Source organism: Chiloscyllium punctatum, chromosome 40 (assembly GCF_047496795.1).
Source record: "Chiloscyllium punctatum isolate Juve2018m chromosome 40, sChiPun1.3, whole genome shotgun sequence".
In the NCBI taxonomy this organism is placed as follows: Eukaryota; Metazoa; Chordata; class Chondrichthyes; order Orectolobiformes; family Hemiscylliidae; genus Chiloscyllium; species Chiloscyllium punctatum.
The window spans coordinates 14,374,409-14,398,028 of NC_092778.1; the positions used below are offsets into that span (position 1 = coordinate 14,374,409).

Genomic DNA, 23,620 nt, shown 5'->3' on the forward strand with positions numbered 1-23,620 from the left:
CCTGCAATTACTGTTAACATCAAGTAAATGTTACAAATGCTACTAATATATCATTCAATCCTTTTTCAAAAATAGGGAAGTAAGTTCTTTGCTTATGCACACTTTTTGCTGTTCCATCTGATTTAACAAATATAAACCCACTTTTGATTTACCAGTACAGACATAAATATGGAATAAATGAACTAGCCATTTTCCATTATTAAACTGGAGTATTTAAATAGAATGGGAGGCCGGTTAGCTGAGGTGGTTAGATGGTAAACATATGGCCAAGCGTATGGGTTCATTTCCTGTTCTGTCTGACAAAGACTTGGGACCTGCCTCTTTCTCCTGGCCTAGGTACTGGGAAGTAACAGCAAACTAGCACTGACAAAAACTCTGGGGTCACAGCTCAGTAAGTGCATCAGCAGACAGTGAGCCAAGGACTCGCTTTCAGGTGGAGTGCACATGGAATGGGACATGATTTCAATCAGACATTTTAATGGTTCTAGGCTCTGTGCTCTTGTCTATAACTAGAGAAGGCAGCTGTGGCTCAGTGGCAGCATTTTCATCTTGAAGTAAGAAGTCTGTAGGTTCAAGCCCCACTTTGGGTACTTGACCACAAAATCCAGACTGGCGCTGTCACAAGTGCCACCTTTCAGGTAACATGTAGATAATACCTACCTGCTCCAACTGAAGAACTCACATTTCTATTTCTAAGAGAATTTGTGCTGGTAAGTACCGATCACTTGACCAATAAACAAAATGGATCATCTAATCATGATCACAATGCTATTTATGGGAGCAAACTGGTTCCAAGTTAGAAGCCTTTACTACGATACAAGTCTATCATTGGCTGTATTACGATAAGTGGTACATAAACGCATAAATCTTTCCATGACCTAGGTTGGGCAGTATTGATGTTTCTCTTAATGATAAGTAACCCAAGGCAACTCTTCTTTTTAATTCAAATATACTCACAGGCTCGTCCTTCTTCTGCATCCAGCTGTACCTCTTGTTGGGATTGAGCTCACGAGGAAGCCTTATCATCACCGGGCCATTCTTTGTATCTTCAAACATTTCAGTGCTCATCGAAGGCATGGAGTCCATCATGAGAGCCTGGGTGCTAGCAACAAGGAGGCTTTCCAAATCCAAGTGACTCCCTCCACCTTCCAGCCCTTCAAACAAAATATAAGTTTAAAAAGTCACTTCTTCCCTGGCTAGGGATACTGTCATCAAAAATTGACACAGAATACATGATTCTCTCCTAGGTCTTTCCCGGTCAGTATGGTTGTGTTACAAACGTGGATGATCGATAGGCTTGGGCCGACCAAGACTGAGAGTTGAAGTTCTGCCAGGGCACTTTGTGAATTTGGATCAAGGTTTAATTTTTTTTATTCATTCACAGGATGAGGGTGTCGTTGGCTATGCCAGCATTTATTGCCTGTCCCTAATTTCCCAGAGGCCAGTTTTGTCTTGCTGTAGGTCTGGAGTCATACATAGGCCAGACCAGGTAAAGATGGCAGGTTCCTTCTCTGAAGGACATCAGTGAACCAGATGGGTTTTCCAAACAATCGACAATAGTTTCATGGTCATCATCAGGTGATGGCCTTAAGAGTCATCAGGCTTCTAATTCCATATTTTTATTGAATTCAAATTCCATCATCTGCCATGGTGGGATTTGAACCTGGATTCCCAGAACATTACCTACGTCTCTGGATTGACAGTCCAGTGATATCACCACTAAGCCATTGCCGCTTCCCCCCGCCCATTAAATTAACAGCTGGATCACAGAAACTAAAAGAAAAGCTGATTCATTGATGAACTTTAGGGTAGAAAATTTGCGCTCCCTTCCTTGTTGGACCTCTGTGGACTCCACAGTAATGTGGTTGCCTCTTAACTTACTCCCTCCCCCCCCCACCCCCCCCGGCCAACTGAAGTGTAATAGCTAGCTCCTAAAGTTCAGGGCAATCTATGACTGGCAATGGTAATAAATATCAACCACACCCAGTGAAGCCTACAGGCCAAAAATAAGTTAAATAAACTTTAAGTTAACGGGAAATAGTACCATAATGAACTTACTGTAAGGATCTAAAACAGGACATAGTTTATATCAAGTTTATAACTCAGCATGTTTTTCAGAGTAACAGCGAGTTTCTTTTTGGCTTCAATGCTCCAATCAAATCTTTCTCCATGAACTGGTCACTAAAGTGTAACTTCAGACTGTCTGAACTCTGTTAAAGCTAAATTCTGTCAACAGATGATGATACTCGAATGTTCATACCTTCATTGTCATTCAAATGTTTGGCGACATCACACAGTTGAAATGCAGCCAACTTTTCTGAACTCTCCCTGGCTGTTCTAAAGAAATGTCAACTGCACACTTGACAAAAACAAACAGGCCTATGACCCACCAGGCACCATTTTACTAATGGGTCACTGTATGTCAACTGTCAAGAGATTTATGTGAAAGAGCTTCTAATTTATTCAAAATCCGGTCTCCTGTCACCATCTGAGAAATCCAACCAGTGCAAAAGGACACTTCGAGAGATGACAAAAATGTTCACTTGGAGTAAGTTTTTTTCATTCACTAATGGTCTCCTCATAAGGGGTTGGTTAGCTCCTATCAACCAACAATGGTTGACCTCAAATGGAATCCTTTGTGTTCTTATTGCAACCAGCTAGATAACTGGTTGGCAATACAGACTGATGCCAACAACGCAGCTTCAACTGTTCTATTCCAACCATCACCATGAAGGTCCTGCTTCTCAGTCTCACCCCAGACCTTAAGTGTAGTGGCCTTCACTCTCTAATGAGAGGGCAGCCCCATGGTCCTCTGGGATTACGGTGACTATATTAGTCTCCTCGTGATGGTATTTACAAAGGGGATATGGGGGAAAAAATTACAGAAATGGGAGAGGACAAAATAAATTATCCTTTCCTGCTCATCAAGATATGATTTTTAAAAGCACGTGTTGACTTCTTGACAAGACCTTTGAATATCTCACAGGCATGGCTATAAGCTTCATAGAGTCATAGTCATTGTCATAGAATCACATAGCACCGAAACAAATCCTCCAGTCCAACCAGTCCATGCCGAACATAATCCCAAACTAAACTAGTCGCACTGGCCTGCTCCTGACCCATATCCCTCCAAACCTTTCCTTTTCACATACATACTCAAATGCCTGCTAAACGTTGTAATTGTGCCTGCATCCCCCATTTCCTCTGGAATGTCATTCCACACATGAACCTCTGTTTAAAAAATTTGCCCCTCATGTCTTTTTTAATCTCTCTCCTCTCACCTTCAAAATGTGACCCCTAGTCTTGAAATCGCTCCCCCCCCCCCAACTAGGGAAAACACAACTATCATTAACTCTATGTATACTCCTTATTATTTTATAAACTTCTAACAGATCCCCTCTCAATCTGCTATGCTCCAGTGAAAAAAGTCTCAGCCTGTCCAGCCTTTCTTTATAACTCAAACCTTCCGGCAACAGGCTGGTACATCTCTTCTGAACCCCCTTTAGCTTCATAATGCCCTTCTGAGTAGCGGTTCAGGATGGTGGGTTATTTTCCAAAATACAATTCACACGCAAGGTAAGGTTAATGCATCATTGAGCCTGAGCAAAGCAATGAGAAAAGGCTGCTGTGTACATTAGGCAGTAAGAATCCATTCACAGGAAGCCACACAGTCCTCAAATCATTTATTTCCTTTGTAAAAATGTCACAAAAAATTTCCATGAAAGAACATATGGTTTAGGAGGTTTCATTTTGAAGATCCCCAGAAGGGCCATAATTGGCTTCAAATTTTGCAACAACAACTTGGTGGCCAAACTAGTGTGGATTTGGATGGATGCATGGAAAAGAAGAAGGTTCTATTTATATTTCTCTTGGCATATCTTCATGCTAATTAATTCTGGCTGCGGATACTTTTTCCGACTCCTGGCACTCTGTGACCGAGTCAAGGAGCCCTTGGATCAGGCAGAACATTAGCCAGATGCAAAGCTACACTCCCTGGTTGGGAATACTGGGCTTTCATCTCCAACCCAATGGCGCCTCTCCTCAGTGTAACTGTTTTGAGTTCCCAGTTTGGCCAACCTTGTGGTTTCTCTCCCAGTGCCAATCAAAGCAGGGGGACACAGCAATTGGTTTTGTTCAGGAGTTGAAGACTGACCTCTCTCATTTTCCCTCACCAGTTTCTAGTCAGCAGAAAGAGCAGAAGCCTTCCAATCTCGAATGCAATCATTCTAACTAGATTTTCATTCTCTATCATTCCATTCCATTGAAATCTGATCAAATGTAAACATTTCTATCAGAATTAATTATATCACATATCAGAACGGATTCTTGTGTGCAGAGTATTTATGATTGCAGGATCTTTTGATCCATACAATGGTTGACCTCAAATGGCACCCTTTGTGTTCTTATTGCAAGATTCTGTACTGTTTCCTTAATCTTATTTTCAGTTGGAATTCCATCAAAAAGGATTTTTAAAGCTTTTTGACAGTTTGCTGCAGGTTTACAGTGTAAATCTGTACACAAGTGATTTTTAAGAATCTTGCCGCTATGGTGACTGTAGTGGACTGAGTGGAAAGCAAGCAGTTCCCAAAGTTTGCATTATGCTGCCTATCACACTTAGAGAAAGATTCAGCAGGGCTGGCATGAGGGATGAGAATGGTCACAATACTGCAGAAGTGGGGGGTGGGAAAGGAGGGGTATCTACTGAGATCAGAGCTAAGATGCAAATGAGGCTGGGGGGGAGGATCTCAAAGTAATCTATAAAGTTCTTACAGAAGTTATAAGATAAATGCCGGAAGGATGTTCCTGATGGAGTCTAGAACCAGGATCACAATCTAATGTCATGGGATAGACCACTCAGGAGGAGAAATGTCTTCACCAGAGAGTGGAGTGAGCCTGTTGGATGCTCTACCACAGAAAGAGGCTGAGACAAAACATTGAATGTTTTCAAGACAGAGTTAAGATCTAGTTCTTTAGGCAAAAGGAAGCAAATTAGGGAGAAAGCGGGAACAGGGGACTGAGTTGGATTGTCAGCCATGGTCGTACTGAATGGCAGAGCATGCTCGAAGGGCCGAATGGCCTGCTGCTACTCCTAGTTTTTATGTTGTTGAGACAGAGTAGAGAGATACTTAAACTCTACTTAGTTGGTCTGGACCTGACCTGAGCGTTCTCACTTCATTTTCTGTTACTCTGCATTGGCATTCCTGGACAAGCAGAAATTCCCTGGAGTCAGGGACGGAAGAAGCAGGAAAGGAAAGGTCACTTACGTTTATTGACGCCACTTGACCTGCGGCGTTCGAGTTCGAGTTCAGCAATCTCGCTCAGCAGCGCAATGCCAATGAGGGAGGAGCTGTCCGCTGTGCTGAAGTCCGAAGGCATGGCTGTCTCAACAGGTAAGGAGCAGGTTTGGGGAAGCTCGACAGCAGCTACCAGAGCATTCATGCCAGCCATTGGATCATCCAGCTTTATCTCCGGTGTGTGCTCCTCAGGTATCTGGAAATGCAGCTCAAACTGCTCCGTCATATTCAAAGGTGAGGTGTGTAATGTCTCTTCAATGTTGCTCTCAGTGTCCACTTGCTCAGTTTTAAAATAGTGATCATTGTGCTCTGGCAATTCCTCTGGTTTTGAACTGTCCACCTCCGAATGTGTCATCGCAGTTTGATAGTCACCGAGAGGAGAGCTGGCCTGCACTTGTTGCAGTTCCCCTTTGGCCTCCTCCTCAGGAGTGCAAGCTACTGTCTGGTAAGGTGACTGACAGTTCTGATGGTCTTCCTGGCTCTCTATGGTTGGTGAAGCCTTGTGTTCTGTGGTCAGGTCAGTTGGCTCGTCAGTCATTTCTCCACCAAATGGCCCGGGTTTACTCTGCCCCTCGAGGTGTCGGTCGCAAAGGCCCTTGCTGCCCTCCAGCTCAATCAGATCTTCACACTGCACCTTGATCTCCATTGGCTCCGCAGCCATGTCCTCTTGCACTGCTGGGGGGTGCAAGTGTATCGGCTTGACATCGGGCGAGGATGGGGCGATAGAGCAGGGCCTGGGCTCGGAGGCCTCTGGCAGTGGTACGTCAGGTGCCAAGTCATCAGCATCAGATGCAGCAGTAGGCTGCAGGAGGTAGGGGTAATGGCTGCCAAAAGAAGTTGGGAGGGAGCGGTAAGAATATCCTTGAGGAATCTCTGTCAAATACGGAAAGAAACAACAGTTAGCTCACAAGTGAAACTAATTGCCAAATCAGATAAATCCTGGCTTCTCTGATAGAAGCTGTTAGACCACATCCTATACATGAAGCACACTTTATACGTGAATACCAAGATGTCAGTGGTCTTAGAAATGAAGTCATGTGCTAAAATTCTGCAAACAACACAGAGATCCCCAGAACGACCTTAAAAGCACTTTCCCCCCGTTTTGTAACTTATATCATTTATCATGTCAAACAGGACCAAGTGTTAGCTGTGATCACATCTGGCTTTCATGATGACTGATCAGGGGACCTAATGTAGCAATACAAATCAAAATCCTTAACAAATAAGAAACGGAACAACCATTTATTCAAACAGACACCCACCCGCCCCGGCTCCTCTGAACTGAAGAACATAGACTGAGACACGCACTGGTCAATGTCAACTGAACCAGAGAATTTCAGAAACAATGTTCACATTTACTTGGCTCGGGGCTGCTTCAGGCTATCCAGGTATTCCATCACCAGCTTATGATGGCAACCCATCGGAACAAAGAGTCGGGGACTTGACACTCGAGAGAAGGAGGTAGGCTCAACGTGAGGGAGAGAAAGGCCTCAAGCAGAAACAAGACTAGGTCTCGTCCAGATCACTGGGAACCTTAGAAATTTGTAGAAAGCATGCAATACTTATTGCAGCGGGCGGCCTAACTGATATCATGTCTGCAGTAACCCGGTTCAGTCTCTCATTTCCTCACTGCCATTTTGAACTGCAGTGATTTCACTGCCATTGTCTGCGACTGTAAATCTCACTGCTGCAGTGCAACTCCTTACCAGGAAACAGGGCTTGAAAAGGAGCAGAAGCATCTTTCTCCAAGCTTTTCTTCTCAGACTCTTCGGATGCTTCCACTTTCTGGGGTAGGGCTGGGGCTGGAGGTGGAGAGCCATGTGGAGGGCTTGGTGGATGGGAGGCTGGAGATGGCGAGTGATAAGGCTGGGGGGGTGATGGATCCTCCATCTCCACTCTCACATCAGATTTCAGCTTCAGTCTGGGCGACGCGGTATGTGCTGAGGGAGGGGGCGTGCTCGTCTTGTGGTAGGAGGTGGACGGCACTGGCGAATGCGATGAGTGCCGTTTCTGTAATATCCCCGTCGAGGAGGTCACCAGGCCGTGCTTGCCTCCCTCAGAGCTTCTCTTACACACTTTATCTTCCATCTCGTTTCTCTGCTCGTTCGCTTTCAGTCTTTCCTGTTAGAAACATAAAGGGGCAGCACATGGTGAACACATTCCCTCCCCATTTGCATTCGGCCATTTTTACTCAGAATGAAACAGCGTTGGGGATTGTACAAGTGTTCTGGTCACCAGTGTCAGCCATTTTGGATCAGGGCCGGCAACAGGCACCAGATTATCAAACTAAGTTCTACAAAAACATCTTTTACAAAAGTACAGCAATATCTGTACTCTACATGGCAAACTCTACAGGGGAGACTTTCCTGGCTAGTAGAGCTTATAAACGTATGTGCAAATATTTCAGGTTTGTACCAGAAAATGGTGTCCGACCATACTACCCACCCCCTGTATGTATAGCATTTATCACATCCAGATAATCTACCGTGTCCCCTTTTGAAGAGAAAAGGAGTTGGGAGGTCACATTGCAGCTGTACAGAACATTGGTTAGGCCATTATTGGAGTACGACATGCAATTCTGGTCACCTTCCTATTGGAAGGATGTTGTGAAACTTGAAAGGATTCAGAAAAGATTTATAAGGATGTTGCCAGGGTTGGAGGGTTTAAGCTACAGGGAGAGGCTGAACAGGCTGGGGCTATATTCCCTGGAGTGTCAGAGGCTGAGGGGTGACCTCATAGAGGTTTATAAAATCATGAGGGGCAAGGGTAGGGTAAAGAGACAAGGTCTTTTCCCTCAGGTAGGAGAGGCCAAAACTAGAGAGCTTAGGTTTAAGATTTAAAAGGGACCTAAGGAGTACCTTTTTCATGCAAAGGGTGGTGAGTGTATGGAATGAGCTGCCAGAGGAAATGGTGGAGGCTGGGACAATTACAACATTTAAAAGGCATCTGGATGGGTATATGAATAGGAAGCGTTTAGAGGGATATGGGCTAAGTGCTGGCAAATGGGACTAGGTTTTAGAATATTTGGTCAGCATGGATGAGTTGAACCAAAGGGTCTGTTTCCGCGCTGTTTGTCTCTATGACTCTAAGTGCAGCATATCAACACCTGCAATTAGCAATATATGCCAGTTGGCAGGGCATTAGCACCAACATTCTCAGCAAATTCCAATCAGCATTACTTTAATCCAACCGCTCAAATGGCACAGGGGAAATGGAACAGTCCAAAATTATTAATAGCGAAAGCTGCACCAATATATGTTAACTATATCCTAATGATCTTTTGGCGCTGTCAATTTTGCAGCGAAGGCTGAGGAGGATGACATAAAGACGTGTGTGTGTGTGTACAGCCGCTGGAGGTGACAGCTTTAGCTCACTCAACATGTAGCACGTTCGCCTCACAAACTGAAAGTCAGGGGTTCACTTTGTAACCCAGGAACTTCAGTACAAATTCCGGTGTGAAATTGAGGGAGTGTTTCCACAACGTTACTCCAGGGACAACCCGGATGTCTTGCTGTTATCATGGTCCCTAGTGATCATTCAATTCAAACAGATGAAGTGATTATTATCACATTCCTATTTGGGAGACTCTGCTGGGCTTGAATGATCTCATACCTTTCCACAAAAACACTTTAAAAAATGAGTTATAAAGTGTTTGAAACATCCGGAGGTTGTGAAATATGAAGCGCATGCATTTGTTTAATAAACCTTTGGTGTTAGTGCAGCAATTTTGTCGACATAGATGAATTTTCAATCAGGAAGGGAATCGAGAAGATAACATTACAGTGTGGAAACAGGCACTTCGGCCCAACAAGTCCACACCAACCCGTCAAAGCGCAACCCACCCATACCCCTACATTTACCCCTTACCTAACACTACGGGCAATTTAGCACGGCCAATTCACCTGACCTGCACATCTTTGGACTATGGGAGGAAACCAGAGCACCCGGAGGAAACTCACGCAGACACGTGGGGAACATGCAAACTCCACACAGTCAGTCGCCTGAGGCAGGAATTGAACCCGGGTCTCAGGCGCTGTGAGGCAGCAGTGCTAATTGCTGTGCCACCATGCCGCCCACAATCGAGGGCGAATGTGAAAAGGCAGGAAAATGGGTTTGAGGATCGTCAGATCAGTCGTGATCTCACTGAATGACAGAACAGTCTCAGTGGGCTGAATGGCCAACTTCTGCACCCCTGTCTTATTCCCTTCAGAATTTCGGATGCTGTGTGCAACGATTTCAAACTCGAGTCAGGGCCTGAATTTCACAAATATGAGTGGATGGATCGATCAGAAGATAAACCAGTTTTCCCACAAGCCCCCTCCATCACTGTTGCCCTCTTTCACCTTCTGTTGGTCTTGATGCCTCACTTTCATAAAGCAATGAACCGAGGAGGGCCTGCCATCATAAATCCAACAACTTTCCCATTCCCATTCCTTCGCCAGATAATGGCATTGGTCTGTGCCAGCTGCTTCTGCCACCTTCCTGACAGGCAACCAGCAGAACCCCCGCAGGGCTAACACAGCCCAGGCCACAACCAAGTAGAAATAATCGCCAGGAATGGGTTCTTCTGGTAGCATGCTGGATACTATATCAGTGGCTCAGTCTGAATTTCAACAAGAACAACGTACAGTTTAAAGCATCTTTCACGCAGTTAGAAATATGCTCTTCACCAGTATTTGGCACTGAAGGTGATGACAAAGAAGGTAGACAGAGATGTGGAGAGGTTTAGGGGGGGATGGATTTCAGGTGCTTCGGCACTCAGATTCCAACTGCCTGCCTTGGGTCACTCTTACAACTCCTGGAGCTGAAAACAGCTTCTTAAATCAGCTCACAAGATTGACCAGCTGACTCCCCAGCTCTGCTAACCTTGTTCGTTATTAGGGAGCTTTTGGAGGGAACTCTGAATCCGACAACCTCTCCGATTTCTCATCATTTCAATGTGGACTGAGAATCATGTGACCTATGTGTGGGTTGTGTGTGCCTGTGTGCTTGTGCCTCTGTATGTATCTGTGTGCCTGTGTGTTGTCTGTCTGTCTGTGTGCATTTGTGTATGCACTCGTGTTTATGTGTATGTCTACCTGTATGTGTGTTTGTATATATGTGTGTATATATTTGTCTATATGTATTTGTGTATGCACTCGTGTTTATGTGTATGTCTACCTGTATGTGTGTTTGTATAGATTTGTCTGTATGTGCGTGTGAGCATCTGTTTATACGTGTGCATGTCTATGTGTATATATATATATATATATATATATATCTGTCTGTATTTATGTCTGTGTGTGCGTGTGTTTCTGTGTCTGTATGTATGCCTGTGCTTGTGTGTGTGTGCGCGTTTAGGACACAGGTAGCAGCGATAAATGCTCAGATGCTCCTGCAATTGAAGAAACTGTGAACCAGGGCTCAGTGGCTGAGTGGGTCAGTGAAGGAGTGAGGAAGTGGAGGGGTTCGAGGTTACTGAGTGAACTCACCACAAGCTGTGCATTGCGTTGGATCTCCATGGCATGGGCTGCCTGTTGCTGCAGCATGTAGAGCTCATGCTGCCGTAGGAGTTGCTGCTGAGACAGTAACTGGAGTTGGTGAGCGTGTTGGAGGGAGCTCCCTGTCGGCGGGTACATCGAAGGCCACAGTGGTCGCTCCATTAACTCTGCTGCAGAAATACACACAGCCATCACCATCAGCAGCAGAACTAAACACTGTACACACTCTGTACACAGAGACAGCTTCTTCAATGAAAGATAGTCATGTTATTGGGGGGGGGGAACACACACAGTTTATCTTCTCAAACGCATACAGCAGAGGGGAGCAATTAAATACTCAAACAGTCAGCAGAGTGCTGGCGTACTCTGAAAATCTGCTCCCAGACTCAGGACCAGACATCAGCCCAACATCTCACTGATACGTTTTCTAGTTCAGAACACAGTGCCTACAGAGCCCTGTGGGAAAAGCCCCGATCCCACAGGCACATCAGAACGCTCCAGGTCTCAATGGTGAGCCAAGCTGTGGTCTCTCTGGGATTCCGACCGACCTGGCCAGCTGCAGGATTTTCCTGTTTGGCGGCAGAGAGTTTGCTTTTGTTCTGAATCTCCAAACCCAGCCACGCCATTTCAAACCAAAATCAGAAACCTCGGGAGAAACTTGGCAGGTCTTGCAGGATCTGATGGGGGGAAAAAGCAGAGACAACATTCCCAGAGTCTCCTTCCTCACAATGCTGAACACAGTTCTGAAGAAGGGTCACCCGACTCGAACGGTTAACCCTGCTTTCTCTCCACAGGTGCTGCCAGACCTGCTGAGCTTCTCCAGCAATTTTATATTATTGTCTCAAATTTCCAGCATTTGCAGTTCTTTGTTATGTTTTAGAACCGACTCAATCCCAAAGATACCATTCTAACAGTCAGTCCCCACTCTCCTCCCAAGCTGGATAGTGGCTAGTTGGCCTATCGATAACGGAGACAGACAAAGCCCCCACCCCCACAATGTTGACAAATCACCTTAAGCTCTTACATAGGCAAAGGGATTGCCATATGGATTCATCATCACCATCCTCCACTGAATAGCACTCTCACTGCTCGGCTCTCTCCAACCCAACAGTAGTGGACACTGAGCTAATGTGTGTCCTTAACCCTGGCCTTCAGATAGCACAGTCCAACAGCTACACTCCAATACTCAGTGCTTCCCTAGCAACTGCAGCAAGGCCATAAGACCATAAGACATAGGAGTGGAAGTAAGGCCATTCGGCCCATTGAGTCCACTCCACCATTCAATCATGGCTGATGGGCATTTCAACTCCACTTACCCGCATTCTCCCCGTAGCCCTTAATTTCTGCTTTGAGCTAGATTTGTACCTTCATACCCAAGCTGCCCATTTCAGATGCTGCATACCCATCTGAGTCCTGCAGTAAGTCGTCACTGTCTGAACTGGCCAATATCAACAGTTACTGCATCAATCAGCCATCACTTCAGATCATTTCTGACCTTGTCCAACAACAGGGAGCTAGAGCATCGTAGGTTGATATACACACAATGTCTGGCCCTTTCCCTTCTCACATACCAAAGTGTGGTAAATGTTCTGTCGGGATCACCACCAGCTGGCCAGACTGCGGATCTCTTGCAAACTGGTACGTTGAGGGGATTGAGCCGGGAATACTGGGGTGAAAGCCAGGAGGCATTCCTTGGTGTAAAGATGGATGAGTCAGACCTGCAGGAAGCAAAAGAACAGCACGGCCGTGAAGACGGTCTGAAATAATCATATCTCATTCCATTTACTAAAGTGTCACTAATGATGAAGTAATGCTTATTAAAGTGCAATCAAATGGAATAACAGTGAGAAAGACAACGCTCCCGTTCACTGAGCTGAAAACAGGCTCAACAGGAATGAGGCCAGGGATCATTGTGAGATAGGATTGGCTGGGGAAGGTAGGATTGGCTGGGGAGGGTGTCATGTATTCGCATTGGAGTTGTACACAGCTCCTCTTACCAATGAACATCAGCAAGTTCAGTTCAACTGTCAGTGGAAAACTAGCCCCCTATGAAAGGTGATGTTTTTACGGCCATTCGACCGAACAGCTCAGGTGTGGTAAGTTTTAATTCCTTCATTCATGGGATGCGGCTGTCAATGTGGGCATGTGGCTGAGCCAGTATTTCTAATCCATCCCTACTTACCTTTACTGGTCTGTGGTTTTACCTGGGACAGCTTTATGTGGGTGAACATTGCAGCTTTAACCTTCAGATCCAGCCGGATGGATATTTTCTAATCAACCAGCTTGGAAATGTTAATAAACACCTTTGGAGCAGGATGGACGTGAACCTAGACCTCGTGGCTTAGAGGTAAGGACATTATCACATCAGATAACTGCCATTTTCAGCAAACTGAGCCCAAAACAGCACATAGCCATGGGACTTGAACCCTGGGCCCTCAGCTTAGAAGTCTGAATTACTACTGACTGAGCTACTCAGGCTCCAAGGGTCTAGGCTATTAGCTCCAGCAGTGCCCAGACCATGAATCAACCACATGTGAGTGAGTGAGGGAAGTCAAGAAGCATCATCATAGTGACTGAGAGTTAAAACTTCTGCTTGAGGTCTCACTGGCAACATCTGGAGAGTTTATGAGTTTCAGTTGTTTTAGGTCTGTACGTAAAAATGGGACTCTTGTGCAGCAGTGGTAGTGTCCCTGCCTCTGAGCCAGGAGGCTCAGGTTCAAATCCTACCTGCTTAGAATTGTGTAGTGGCTTCTTTGAACAGGTTGGTTGGAACGTTTGGGAAAGGGGGTGATCGGTGTGTATGCTTGTGCGATTGTTCTACTATACGCTTTTTTCATATTCAAGTGCCGTTTCCAACCTGCACATTCGCAGCAAGTTACTGATCGTGGATACAATATTTGGAGGTCAATCTTAACTTTGTAGGATAATATAAAATGGGTGATTCTAGCCAGATCGCTTCCACTGAAAAGAAAGATGGGATATGGAGCTTCCAACTTGCTGTCCGCCATTTCACACTGTTCACACAGAGTGACTAAAGACAGAACAGACTGGAACCCTCTCATCGACAAAGCAGCCTTTCACATTACGAATGGCTTCAAGGGAATAGGCATTGAGGTGTTTCTGCTTGTGGGTGACTGACAATGAGGGGGGTCATGAATATCTGATCATCACAAATATATCCTCTAACAAATGGAGGAGGAACATCTTTACCCAGGGAGTGATGGGAAAGTGAACGTTGGACAATCTGAGGCACCTATCAGAGACGCCTTCAACGAGAAGCAATTAAAGGACTGAAAGTGTTGTGGATAGCTTTAGATAATGAACGATGCCCTTGCAGAGTGTAAGTGCTGACACATGGACCAGTTGGGCTGAATGGCCTGTTCCTGTGCTGCACATTCTAGGTTAAGTCCTATTCCAATTTCTCAACCAGCAACAAAATTCATGAGACAGTTCCATTTCCACAGCTGTACTGACCGTACGGATGACCTGTTAGCCACATGGAGGGACTCCCAGTCCGAGGAAGCCACGGATGAGATGCTAAGTGTGAGGTGGGGTCAGTAGACCAGCGACCAGCTCCAGCCAGAGCTGGCCCTCCCATAACCATCAGGTTCGAGTTCAGACTACCAGCGCTGCAGCCTGGAGGATGTAACCGGGCAAAATCCGCCAACTCCTTACTCTCTCTGCGTTTGGAGAAGAAAATAGCCAATTTAGGATTAAACAGGTTGACTCAAAGAAATAAGCTGCTGCATTCCGTTAGAACACCTACGTACGTGTAAAAGTCCCCGTAAAAACAAGATGCACAGAGGTTGTAAAATGGCAATGCTTTGTATCGTGCCTTTAATTACCGAGAGAGGCTGATAGCATAAATTTACAGCTGACAAGGCGAAGGATGAGTTATGATCAAAAATCCCAGAGGAAATTTAGTGAAATCCATCCGTCGCAAAACAATCGTGACGTATTCTGCTTATAATCCTTGCGCTTTCATTTGGAAAATGCATATACGTTTTACTGCTGAGGTGGTTTTCTGTAGCCAAGGGGAAAGAAAGCAGAGGGAGCTGCTTATGGACATTAATGTCATCCAGGAGATCTGTGAACCTGTCATGGCTATTGCAAAGCTGACTGCAGGGCATGTCAGATATTAGTGCAACATTGACTTGTTGCTCTGGTATATATTAGAGGAATTTGAATACCTTTCATTCAAGCACAACCAGAATAAAAGCTATAATTGAGTCATATCTCAAGGAGAATATTTTCTCAGTGGTCTGGGAGGAGAGGAAGGGAGATAGGTAAAGAACCTGAAGCACTGTATACTGCAACACGTAGATCGGAATGGATAGGTAAGACCTTCTGATTTTCTTTATCTTTCTGAGGCTCTTTAAAGACAACCATTGGCAGCTCAAGGAGGGGTGAGGCATGTTGCTTCCTCACTGTGTGTCCACTTGCCTCATTTGAAATGAAGACTAAAAACGCAAAGATTACATTTGGAGGCAGCAAGGCATGTCAGGGAAGCTCCCATAACCAAATACGCCCGAGTGCCTTCGCTGTTCAGTACAAGAAATAGCGGGAGAGTAAACAGGATGCCGAGGGACAGATTTCGAAAATGTCCTGACCTTTGCGGCAACTCACACACTTGTCCGGTTTAAAATGGAAACACTCAGGTTCACAGGCCTTGCCATGTTATCTTTTCAGTACATGCATCGGAGTTTTTATTTTCTAAAGTATTGTAAGGGAGCTGGGAGAGTGGAATTTGAAAGCACTTTGTAGAACAAACATCTTTAGCTTTCATCTGCAACTTATCTGTGGAAGCAGAAAAGCATAAATCACTTAACAGTGTAACAGTCCTGCACCTCAGTGGAAAGCAGTGAATAGGCCCTGTCTCCCTGCACATACACACTCTGGGCTACACACTAACAAAAGGCAAACAAATAACTTCACAGGAGATCAGCCAATACCAGGGTCTTTAGTTAGCTGTTTCAGAAACCTTTCAACACAGACAAATGAAAAGAAGGCCATAAAAAGATATCTTCTTTTCAAAAAAAAGATTCTTTCCTCTCTAAAGGCAAATCCCCCGACATACCCACTGCCATTGTTCTGTGTTTCTAAGTGAAAGCTAAAAGCTTTTTTTTTCCAAAAGATGGAACAGGCACAACAGAGTGAACCAGAGCTGCAGGATTCAGTTTCCATCAGCTACAAGGTCAAGTTTGGAATGTTATCAATTAACCAGCAGAATGGAGCACAGCCAGTTGCCAGTGCTGGTACCGTCTCTATCCCCCTTGACTTTAAGCTACATAGATGCATGCTGGGGAGGGGCAGCAAGCAGAAGCTAAATATCGGAAACAGAGGTACACTGAAGTCACGAGGGAGGAACAGAAAGACTCTTCCACCCCAAGCAGTCCTCCATTGGTGTACCTGATGCCTGAGCTTGCTGATTGCAATTGGGAACACGTTTCTTGAGAGCTTGGTTGCTCTAGTAGATGTGCAAACACAAACACACACACACAGAGACACACCACACACCCACAACCACACACGTGTGCAGACACACACACACACGCAGAGACACACTACACACACACACAACCACACACGCAGACACACCCACACACGCGCGCAGACACACACACACGCAGACACACTACACACACAACCACACACACGCGCAGAGACACACATACGCAGAGACACACACATATGGGTGGCACGGTGGCACAGTGGTTAGCACTGCTGCCTCACCGCGCCAAAGACCCGGGTTCAATTCCCGCCTCAGGCGACTCTCTGTGTGGAGTTTGCACATTCTCCCCGTGTCTGCGTGGGTTTCCTCCGGGTGCTCTGGTTTCTTCCCACAATCCAAAAATGTGCAGGTTAGGTGAATTGGCCATGCTAAATTGCCTGTAGTGTTAGGTGAAGGGGTAAATGTAAGAGTCTGAGTGGTAAGCGGGTCGTTGTGGACTTGTTGGGCCAAAGGGCCTGTTTCCACACTGTAAGTAATCTAAACATACACATCACGCACACACCATACACCCACACACACGCGGAGACACACCCATACACACCCACACACATGCAGACATGCACGCAGAGACACACACACACATGCAGAGATGCACACACACACACACACACACACACACACACACACACACACACATGCAGAGATGGACACAAACACACATTCAATGAAATGCACACAGATATGTGTGTGGAGACCCATGCACATGTACAGAGATGCAAACAGAAAGGCACAGTCAGGGACGCACACACAGGCACAGACGCATGCACACAAACACACATGCACATCTGCATGTACACACAGACTCAGACACTATTAGGGAGCTGCCTTCTCTATTGCAAGGGATAGTGATTTCCACTTGATCCAAATCCTGAAGTGGCATTGCCTGCAAACTCATGTGGTAGGAGAGCTTTCACTAGCATCGCAAAGCAGTCTCTCTACAATTTGTCACTTCAAAAGGAGTTGGCAAAATTTCCAAAATATAGAAGCAATTTTCGCTTGTGTACTCGATGCCACGGAACGCAATTGCTGCTCATATTTAATATAAACATTCATCAGTCGTTGGTTCAAAAACTTCCAAATAAACAATTCCAATAATTGCACAGGGTGGGAAGTTGCTGACAGATTAATGGTCACTGTGGAGTGGATTCAATGTTCAAAACTTTTTTGAATGCTTGCCATTGTTCAATGTCACAGAGAGAGAGATAATCTGTATCCTATCAGCATTCCTCATTCATCCTATTCATACTCTCCAGCTGCTGGGCTGCAACAGATAACGTAATCCAACACGCCTGTTCTGACAAGACTTCCACAATGCACGGTGCCCAGTTGTGATTGCCCTGGTGTGCAATGTCATGAATTCACTGACAGCAGGAGAGCACCATCAAGTGCCCATTCCCAAGCGGGCTCCAGTCAACCATGCCATGACCCAAGACTGGGTGACAACACGTGACCAATTCAAAAACATTCATAATATGCAGGTTTACCCGTTTAAAGTGCCAGGTTTGGCCCAAGTTTGGACTGTAGTCTCACCTCTGATTGAGAAAGATTTGGGTTCAAGTCCCACCCCAGTAACTTGTGTACAAAAGCTGACATTTCAGTGCAGTACTGATGGAGTGCTACTCTGCCTGTCTTGAAAGTGAGGCATTGAAACTGACATTTTCTCTGCCCCCTCAGAAAGATCTGAAGGATTCAAGGAAGAACTGTGTTCACCAATCCAAATCTACTCCTCAACCAACATCAGGAGCACAGGAATACCTGATTACTATCACACCTGATCACTGTTGGTGAGAGTCTGTTGGGAGCAAATTGGCTGTCATTCTTCCTTTGTTACACCAATCACTGCACTTCAAACGTTACTTCATTGGAATGCCCTAAGGTTTGGAAAGATGCTATATAAATGCAAGTCCTTACCTCATACGCTTAAACATTAAACTGGAAAGGAATAATTGGAACAGAAGGACAGCAATAGAACTGAGCAATTCAGCACCAGACTATTGACCTGGCTATACTTATAAGCAAGCCCTACCCTTTTTATATTGGAAAATACTAGAGGATTCTGCAACTTTTCATACCATATCAGACAATGCTTTTAATAAAGGCAACTTAAAAGGGGAAGTTAATGTAAAAGGATATCTAAAAACATAAGTTCCAAACTGTAATTCAGCTGACAGACCGGGGGAGAAGAAATAACAACTACGCTAAGTCAGGATTAAATAAAGAAAATCCGATAAAGGGACCCTTTGTGTTCCTGCAGCAGCTCTGCCATCTTGAACCTGTGCCAGCTTCAGATAGTGCAGCTGTATCCTTGCCATTCTGCTCAACCCCAGCCTGTCTCATGGACTGCGGCTGGTGCAGAGCAAGACATTGTTGTGTCTCGTCCCTGTCCCCGGAGTCTTTAAGGGAGCAGACTCATGCAGGACGGACAACAGGCAGAAAAATGACCAAGGCGAAACATTCCCTCCAGGGAGCCAGTGGGAAGTGTAATAAGAATAATCCCTCCAGTGTACATATCGTTGCTTTTTCAAACTGTTTGTCTTGGATCATTTAAACATAATAACACTTGTAGAACTTCGGGTAACAGAATTAATGAGAGCACTTTTCGTTTAGCACAACATTTTTCCAAGGCAGTGAAAGGGCCTGATTGTTACTTGAAAGGAAAAAAAGAACTTGTTACTTTAGACTGAGGTCATTATTGTGCTGGTCACTCTATAATCCCTACAAGACATTACATCAACTCAACCAATTTGTGACATTTACTTTTCTGAAGTCACTTCCTTTTATGTAAAGTGTGATGAGCTGATACTCCATGACATTAACTGGAGATGAACGAGAGACAGTGCTCACACTAACACAGCGTTTAAACACGGTGCTTCCCAATCAATGAGGCTTTTCTAAAGCAAACTCAATCTTCTGGACAGAAAGATCCCACAAGGGAAAGGAAGATAAGTGATTTGGTGACGCTGGTCGAGAATGAACCCTTGGCCAGGGCACCTTCTGCTGCTCAGCAGGACCACCCAGGCAGACATTAAGCCCTGGGTTTAATGTCTCATCTGAAAAATAACCTCCCCCAACAGTGCACGGCTCCCTCAGCACAAGATTACTACTGGATTATGTGCCTAAGTCTTGATGAAGGGACTTTTCGCCATGAACGTCTGATTCAGGCTGACAGTAATGCCACAGAACCGAACAGAGTTGGAGGCTACATAATAGGGGCATTGTCAACTAAATGAGATGGGATATGTGTAATGGAGAGGTATCACATTTTAGATGAACTACATGCTATAAAAGAACCTGTACTCTGTTCATGTCACAATATGAGCCAACAAATACATGGGGAACATTATTCCCTTGAGACGTTTGTGGTGAATCTTCTATTTGGCAATGGCCTGGTTCCCCCCCCCACTCCCCATCCCCTGACTCTGTTATGTCTATGTTGTACTCAAACATGTAGGGTCCCATTTCAAGGGAAAGTGCTGGCACTGGGAATGCCTGCCATATTTCTGGCCAACTCACCTCAGAAGCTTCTCCTGCTCGCGGGCGATGAGACGCTCCTCGCGATGGCGGTGGCGATCATCACTTCGCTCTTCGTCAGTGCGCCCAGGTCCTGAAAGCAAGAACAGACGCCAAACATTGGACCTCAAAAGAATGCCATAATCTCAGTGACGTGCCACAGACATTTTCAAACATCTTCCAAGAGTGTTGAAAAAGAACTTTCCTCCAATTAAATCGATGATAGGCATATTTTATCCTCACACTAACCTCTTAGAGTCATAGAGTGATAGAGATGTGCAGCATGGAAACAGACCCTTCGGTCCAACCCAATGCCGACCAGATATCCCAACCCAATCTAGTCCCACCTGCCAGCACCCGGTCCATATCCCTCCAAACTCTTCCTATTCATATACCCAACCAATTGCCTCTAAAGTTCAACCAAAATCACAGCTACCACAGAACACTCTTGATACATAATTCCTGTCAAAGGGCAATGCCAGTCCTGAACTGTGTGCCCAGTCCACCACGTGTAAAAGATGGCAGTGAAAATAAGCAGATTCCAGTCAAAGATCCAGTTACCCAACTGATCAACACCACATTACTGCTAAGTCTCAGTAACACACCAGAACACCATCAAAAGCAAGCCCATCCAAGAATCTCTGATGTTTCCTCATTAAACCAATTTTAATTAAGTAAATGTGAGGTGAAGCATGTGCACAATGTGTTAAATGTCTTAAGCCACAATGCAGAATCCTGGAACATTACAACCCTGTAACAGGCTCATTGTGAGCTACCTGCACTGCCCCATTCAATTCTTCACTCTCTCACTACAAACTGATTCCTTTTAAATCCCACAACCACAGAATGATTAGAGCACAAAACAGAGCTCATTCAGCCCCCATTGTGACCAGGCCAATTCACCACAAGGGCATGTGTTGGGGCAGCACAGTGGCTCAGTGGTTAGAACTGCTGCTCACAGTGGCAGGGTTCGATTCCAGCCTCGGGCGATTATCTGTGTAAAGTTTGCACATTCTCTTCGTAGCTGCGTAGGGGTGCCCCAGAGATGTGCAGGTTAGGTCAATTGGTCATGTTAAATTGCCTGCAGCATCCAAGGATGTGTGGGTTAGGTGGATTAGCCATGGGAAATGCAGGGTTACAGAGATAGGATAGGGGGTGAGTCACTCTTCAGAGAGGCAGTGTGGACTTGTTGGGCCAAATGGCCTGTTTCCAGGGATTCAATGGATCATGATTTAAGCTCAACCTCATGCCTTTACCCCATTGTCCTGCAAATTTATTCTCTTCACACAATGATACAATTTGATTGAGAGAAGTTTTCCAACTGATGAGAAATCTGGACAGTGTAGATAGGGAGAAACTGTTCCCATGGGTGGAAGGATAAAGAACTACAGGACGCAGATTTAAGGCAATTGGTAAAAGATAGCAACATCAATGCACAGGGGAGCATTTTCACATGTGCAGTGGTTGGCAGCTGGAATGTAGTGCATGAGACTGCAGTGAAGCAAGTTCAATCAAGACTTTAGAGAAGGAATTGGATTACAGGGATTACAGAGAGAATGTGGATAATGGCATTCAGTGAACTGAGCCCTCAGAGGGTTAGCACAATAACAGTGAGTGAATGGTCTTCTTCAGTGCTGTGACCATTCTACAGTCATGGTTTCCTGCTATGGGCATTGTGTAGGGGCAGGTGACTAACTGACCACCTTTACCAGCAACAGAGTTCACCCAATCAAGCATCAATTCAATGCTTAAGGAACGTCCTGAAAGCTTTTCATCCAATAAGGAGTCTCAGCACTGAAGCTCCGCTCTGCTGGCCAATCCAAGGTTGCCAGTCCCAGGGAGATTGAGGGGCATCGATGAAGGTTCACTCTGAGGAGCCGTGAAGACCTGTGCTATTGAGCCACTTTGGATGTTTTGGGTGGGGTAGGCCACGAGTTGGGAAGAGGGGCACCTTGGGTGTTGCCGATGCAAATATAGATTAGATTATCTACTGTGTGGAAACAGGCCATTCGGCCCAACAAGTCCACACCAACACTCTGAAAAGTAACCCACCCAAACCCATTTCCCTCTGACTAATACACCTAACACTATGGGCAATGTGGCATTACCAATTCACCTAACCTGCACATCTTTGGACTGTGGGAGGAAACCGGAGCACTCGGAGGAAGCCCATGTAGACACGGGGAGAATGCACAAGCTCCACACAGACAGTCACTCGGGGCGGGAATTGAATCCATGTCCCTGGCACTGTGAGGCAGCAGTGCTAATCCACTGAGCCACCATGCCGCCCCCATAGTGGGGATGGCTTTCAGTGGCCACCCCATTACCCCCTCAGTGTCCCCAAATTGGGGCAAATGGAGACCCCCACCCTTCCTCCTTTCCCTCGACTCACCAACCCAGCAGGCAGGCTAGCACAATGCTCAGGTTTGGGAAAAGTCACGGTTCCCACTGTCTGAGGCAGCCATTGTTGGATTGAGGCCTTTAACTGGTCGTTAATTTAGGATCTTCATTGGCAGCAGGTTGAGGAGGTCTCTGAACTCAATCACTGAAGTGATGTGGCACCACTACCCCTCTACAGAAAACCTGCTCAATTATTAGCCTTCTCACCACGTTCAGGGACAGAAAAAAGTCATACCCCTTGATTCGGTGAAGTCCCTTTTTGAAAACTATGGTTAAAAACAGTTTTGCTCAAAATACCTTTGAGGAGCATTTGCAGACTCTGCCTGAACAATAGCATTCCAAGTGTAAGGCCTGTTTCCCTTAAATTCGCCAACGTCTCTTTTGTTACTGTCTTACACTTATGCCCGAGTGTCACACATTCAGTGCCTGGTGGAAACAATCTTGTGGCAGATTATTTTCTTCCCAAACTCTTAGACTTGAGAAACCTCTGGAATAGCTCCACAGAGGGCTACAGGTCTCTCGTCAGGTGCTCCCTTATTGAGCGATACATTTTCTTGTGTTTCAGCCTTTTGGCAAGTTACACAACAGGAGTCTCTTGACCTCAATGCCCACTGGTAATTGCCCTTTGAAAACTATCTTTCTTCCATTATTTTCATGCACTCACTCAGTATCGGTCAGCTTTCTAACAAAACCATTGAGAGATTTCTCACTACACCCTAAGTGTACTTTATCATTTAGCGTTCAATTTAATCTGAATTTGAATCATAAAGGCCCATTGCCCATCCCTGCAGATATTCAGACAAGTTGTTATGTCTTACACTTATGCCCGAGTGCTGCATATTCAGCCTCAGACAAGGTGGGTTAAGAAGGCTCTTTTTTCGGTGGGGTGGGGGTACCTTTTACATAAGCTGCTCTGCTCACCTCCCTATGTCAGCTATGTCCTCCCCGCAGGCTGGCAGAGGGTTACACTGGCTGAGGCTGGGATTATTGCTACTCAATAAGAGCAAGTCCTGCCCTCAAGAGCAACGGGCAAAAATATAATTTGATTAGTGGGGGGGGGGACAGGTGCTGCTGATTTCCAAATAAGGGGGTGGGCTGGGCTATTCTACACAACCGTGCTGAAAATGTGCCAAGCCGCTCTACGTGTGTACGATGGAGCCCAGTGATTCTGATATGGCCACCCCTTATACTGGGACTGCCCTGTCCACTACAGCCTTACTGCTTCAGTCAAAAAACATGGAACAGTCTTTGTTGATGAAGTTATTTCAAGTGACCAAAACATCCCCATTGCCCTTCTTATTAGGATGCACTTGGGTCTGCTCTGCTATCCTGCCAACCAGCTCTTCGCCTTGACAAGGTGAAAGAAAATGAGGGGGATTTTGCGCGTGGTCAGGGTGCAGTGACAGAGCCGAACGTCATCCTGT

The 23,620-nt window shown here is 45.6% G+C and overlaps 1 protein-coding gene across 13 annotated transcripts in view; it reads right to left on the reverse strand.

The window, feature by feature from the left end:
* Window positions 1-23,620, reverse strand: part of tnrc18 (trinucleotide repeat containing 18) — a 182,175-nt gene that overhangs the window by 63,874 nt on the left and 94,681 nt on the right. For all 13 annotated transcript variants that reach the window (XM_072559331.1, XM_072559332.1, XM_072559342.1 and 10 more), the window contains 7 exons: window positions 19,800-19,890; window positions 14,249-14,454; window positions 12,346-12,492; window positions 10,766-10,944; window positions 7,001-7,415; window positions 5,265-6,167; window positions 958-1,154 (listed from right to left, as the gene is read on the reverse strand). In XM_072559331.1, coding sequence (XP_072415432.1) covers window positions 958-1,154; window positions 5,265-6,167; window positions 7,001-7,415; window positions 10,766-10,944; window positions 12,346-12,492; window positions 14,249-14,454; window positions 19,800-19,890 — 2,138 coding nt within the window. The remainder of the gene's footprint in view (window positions 1-957; window positions 1,155-5,264; window positions 6,168-7,000; window positions 7,416-10,765; window positions 10,945-12,345; window positions 12,493-14,248; window positions 14,455-19,799; window positions 19,891-23,620) is intronic.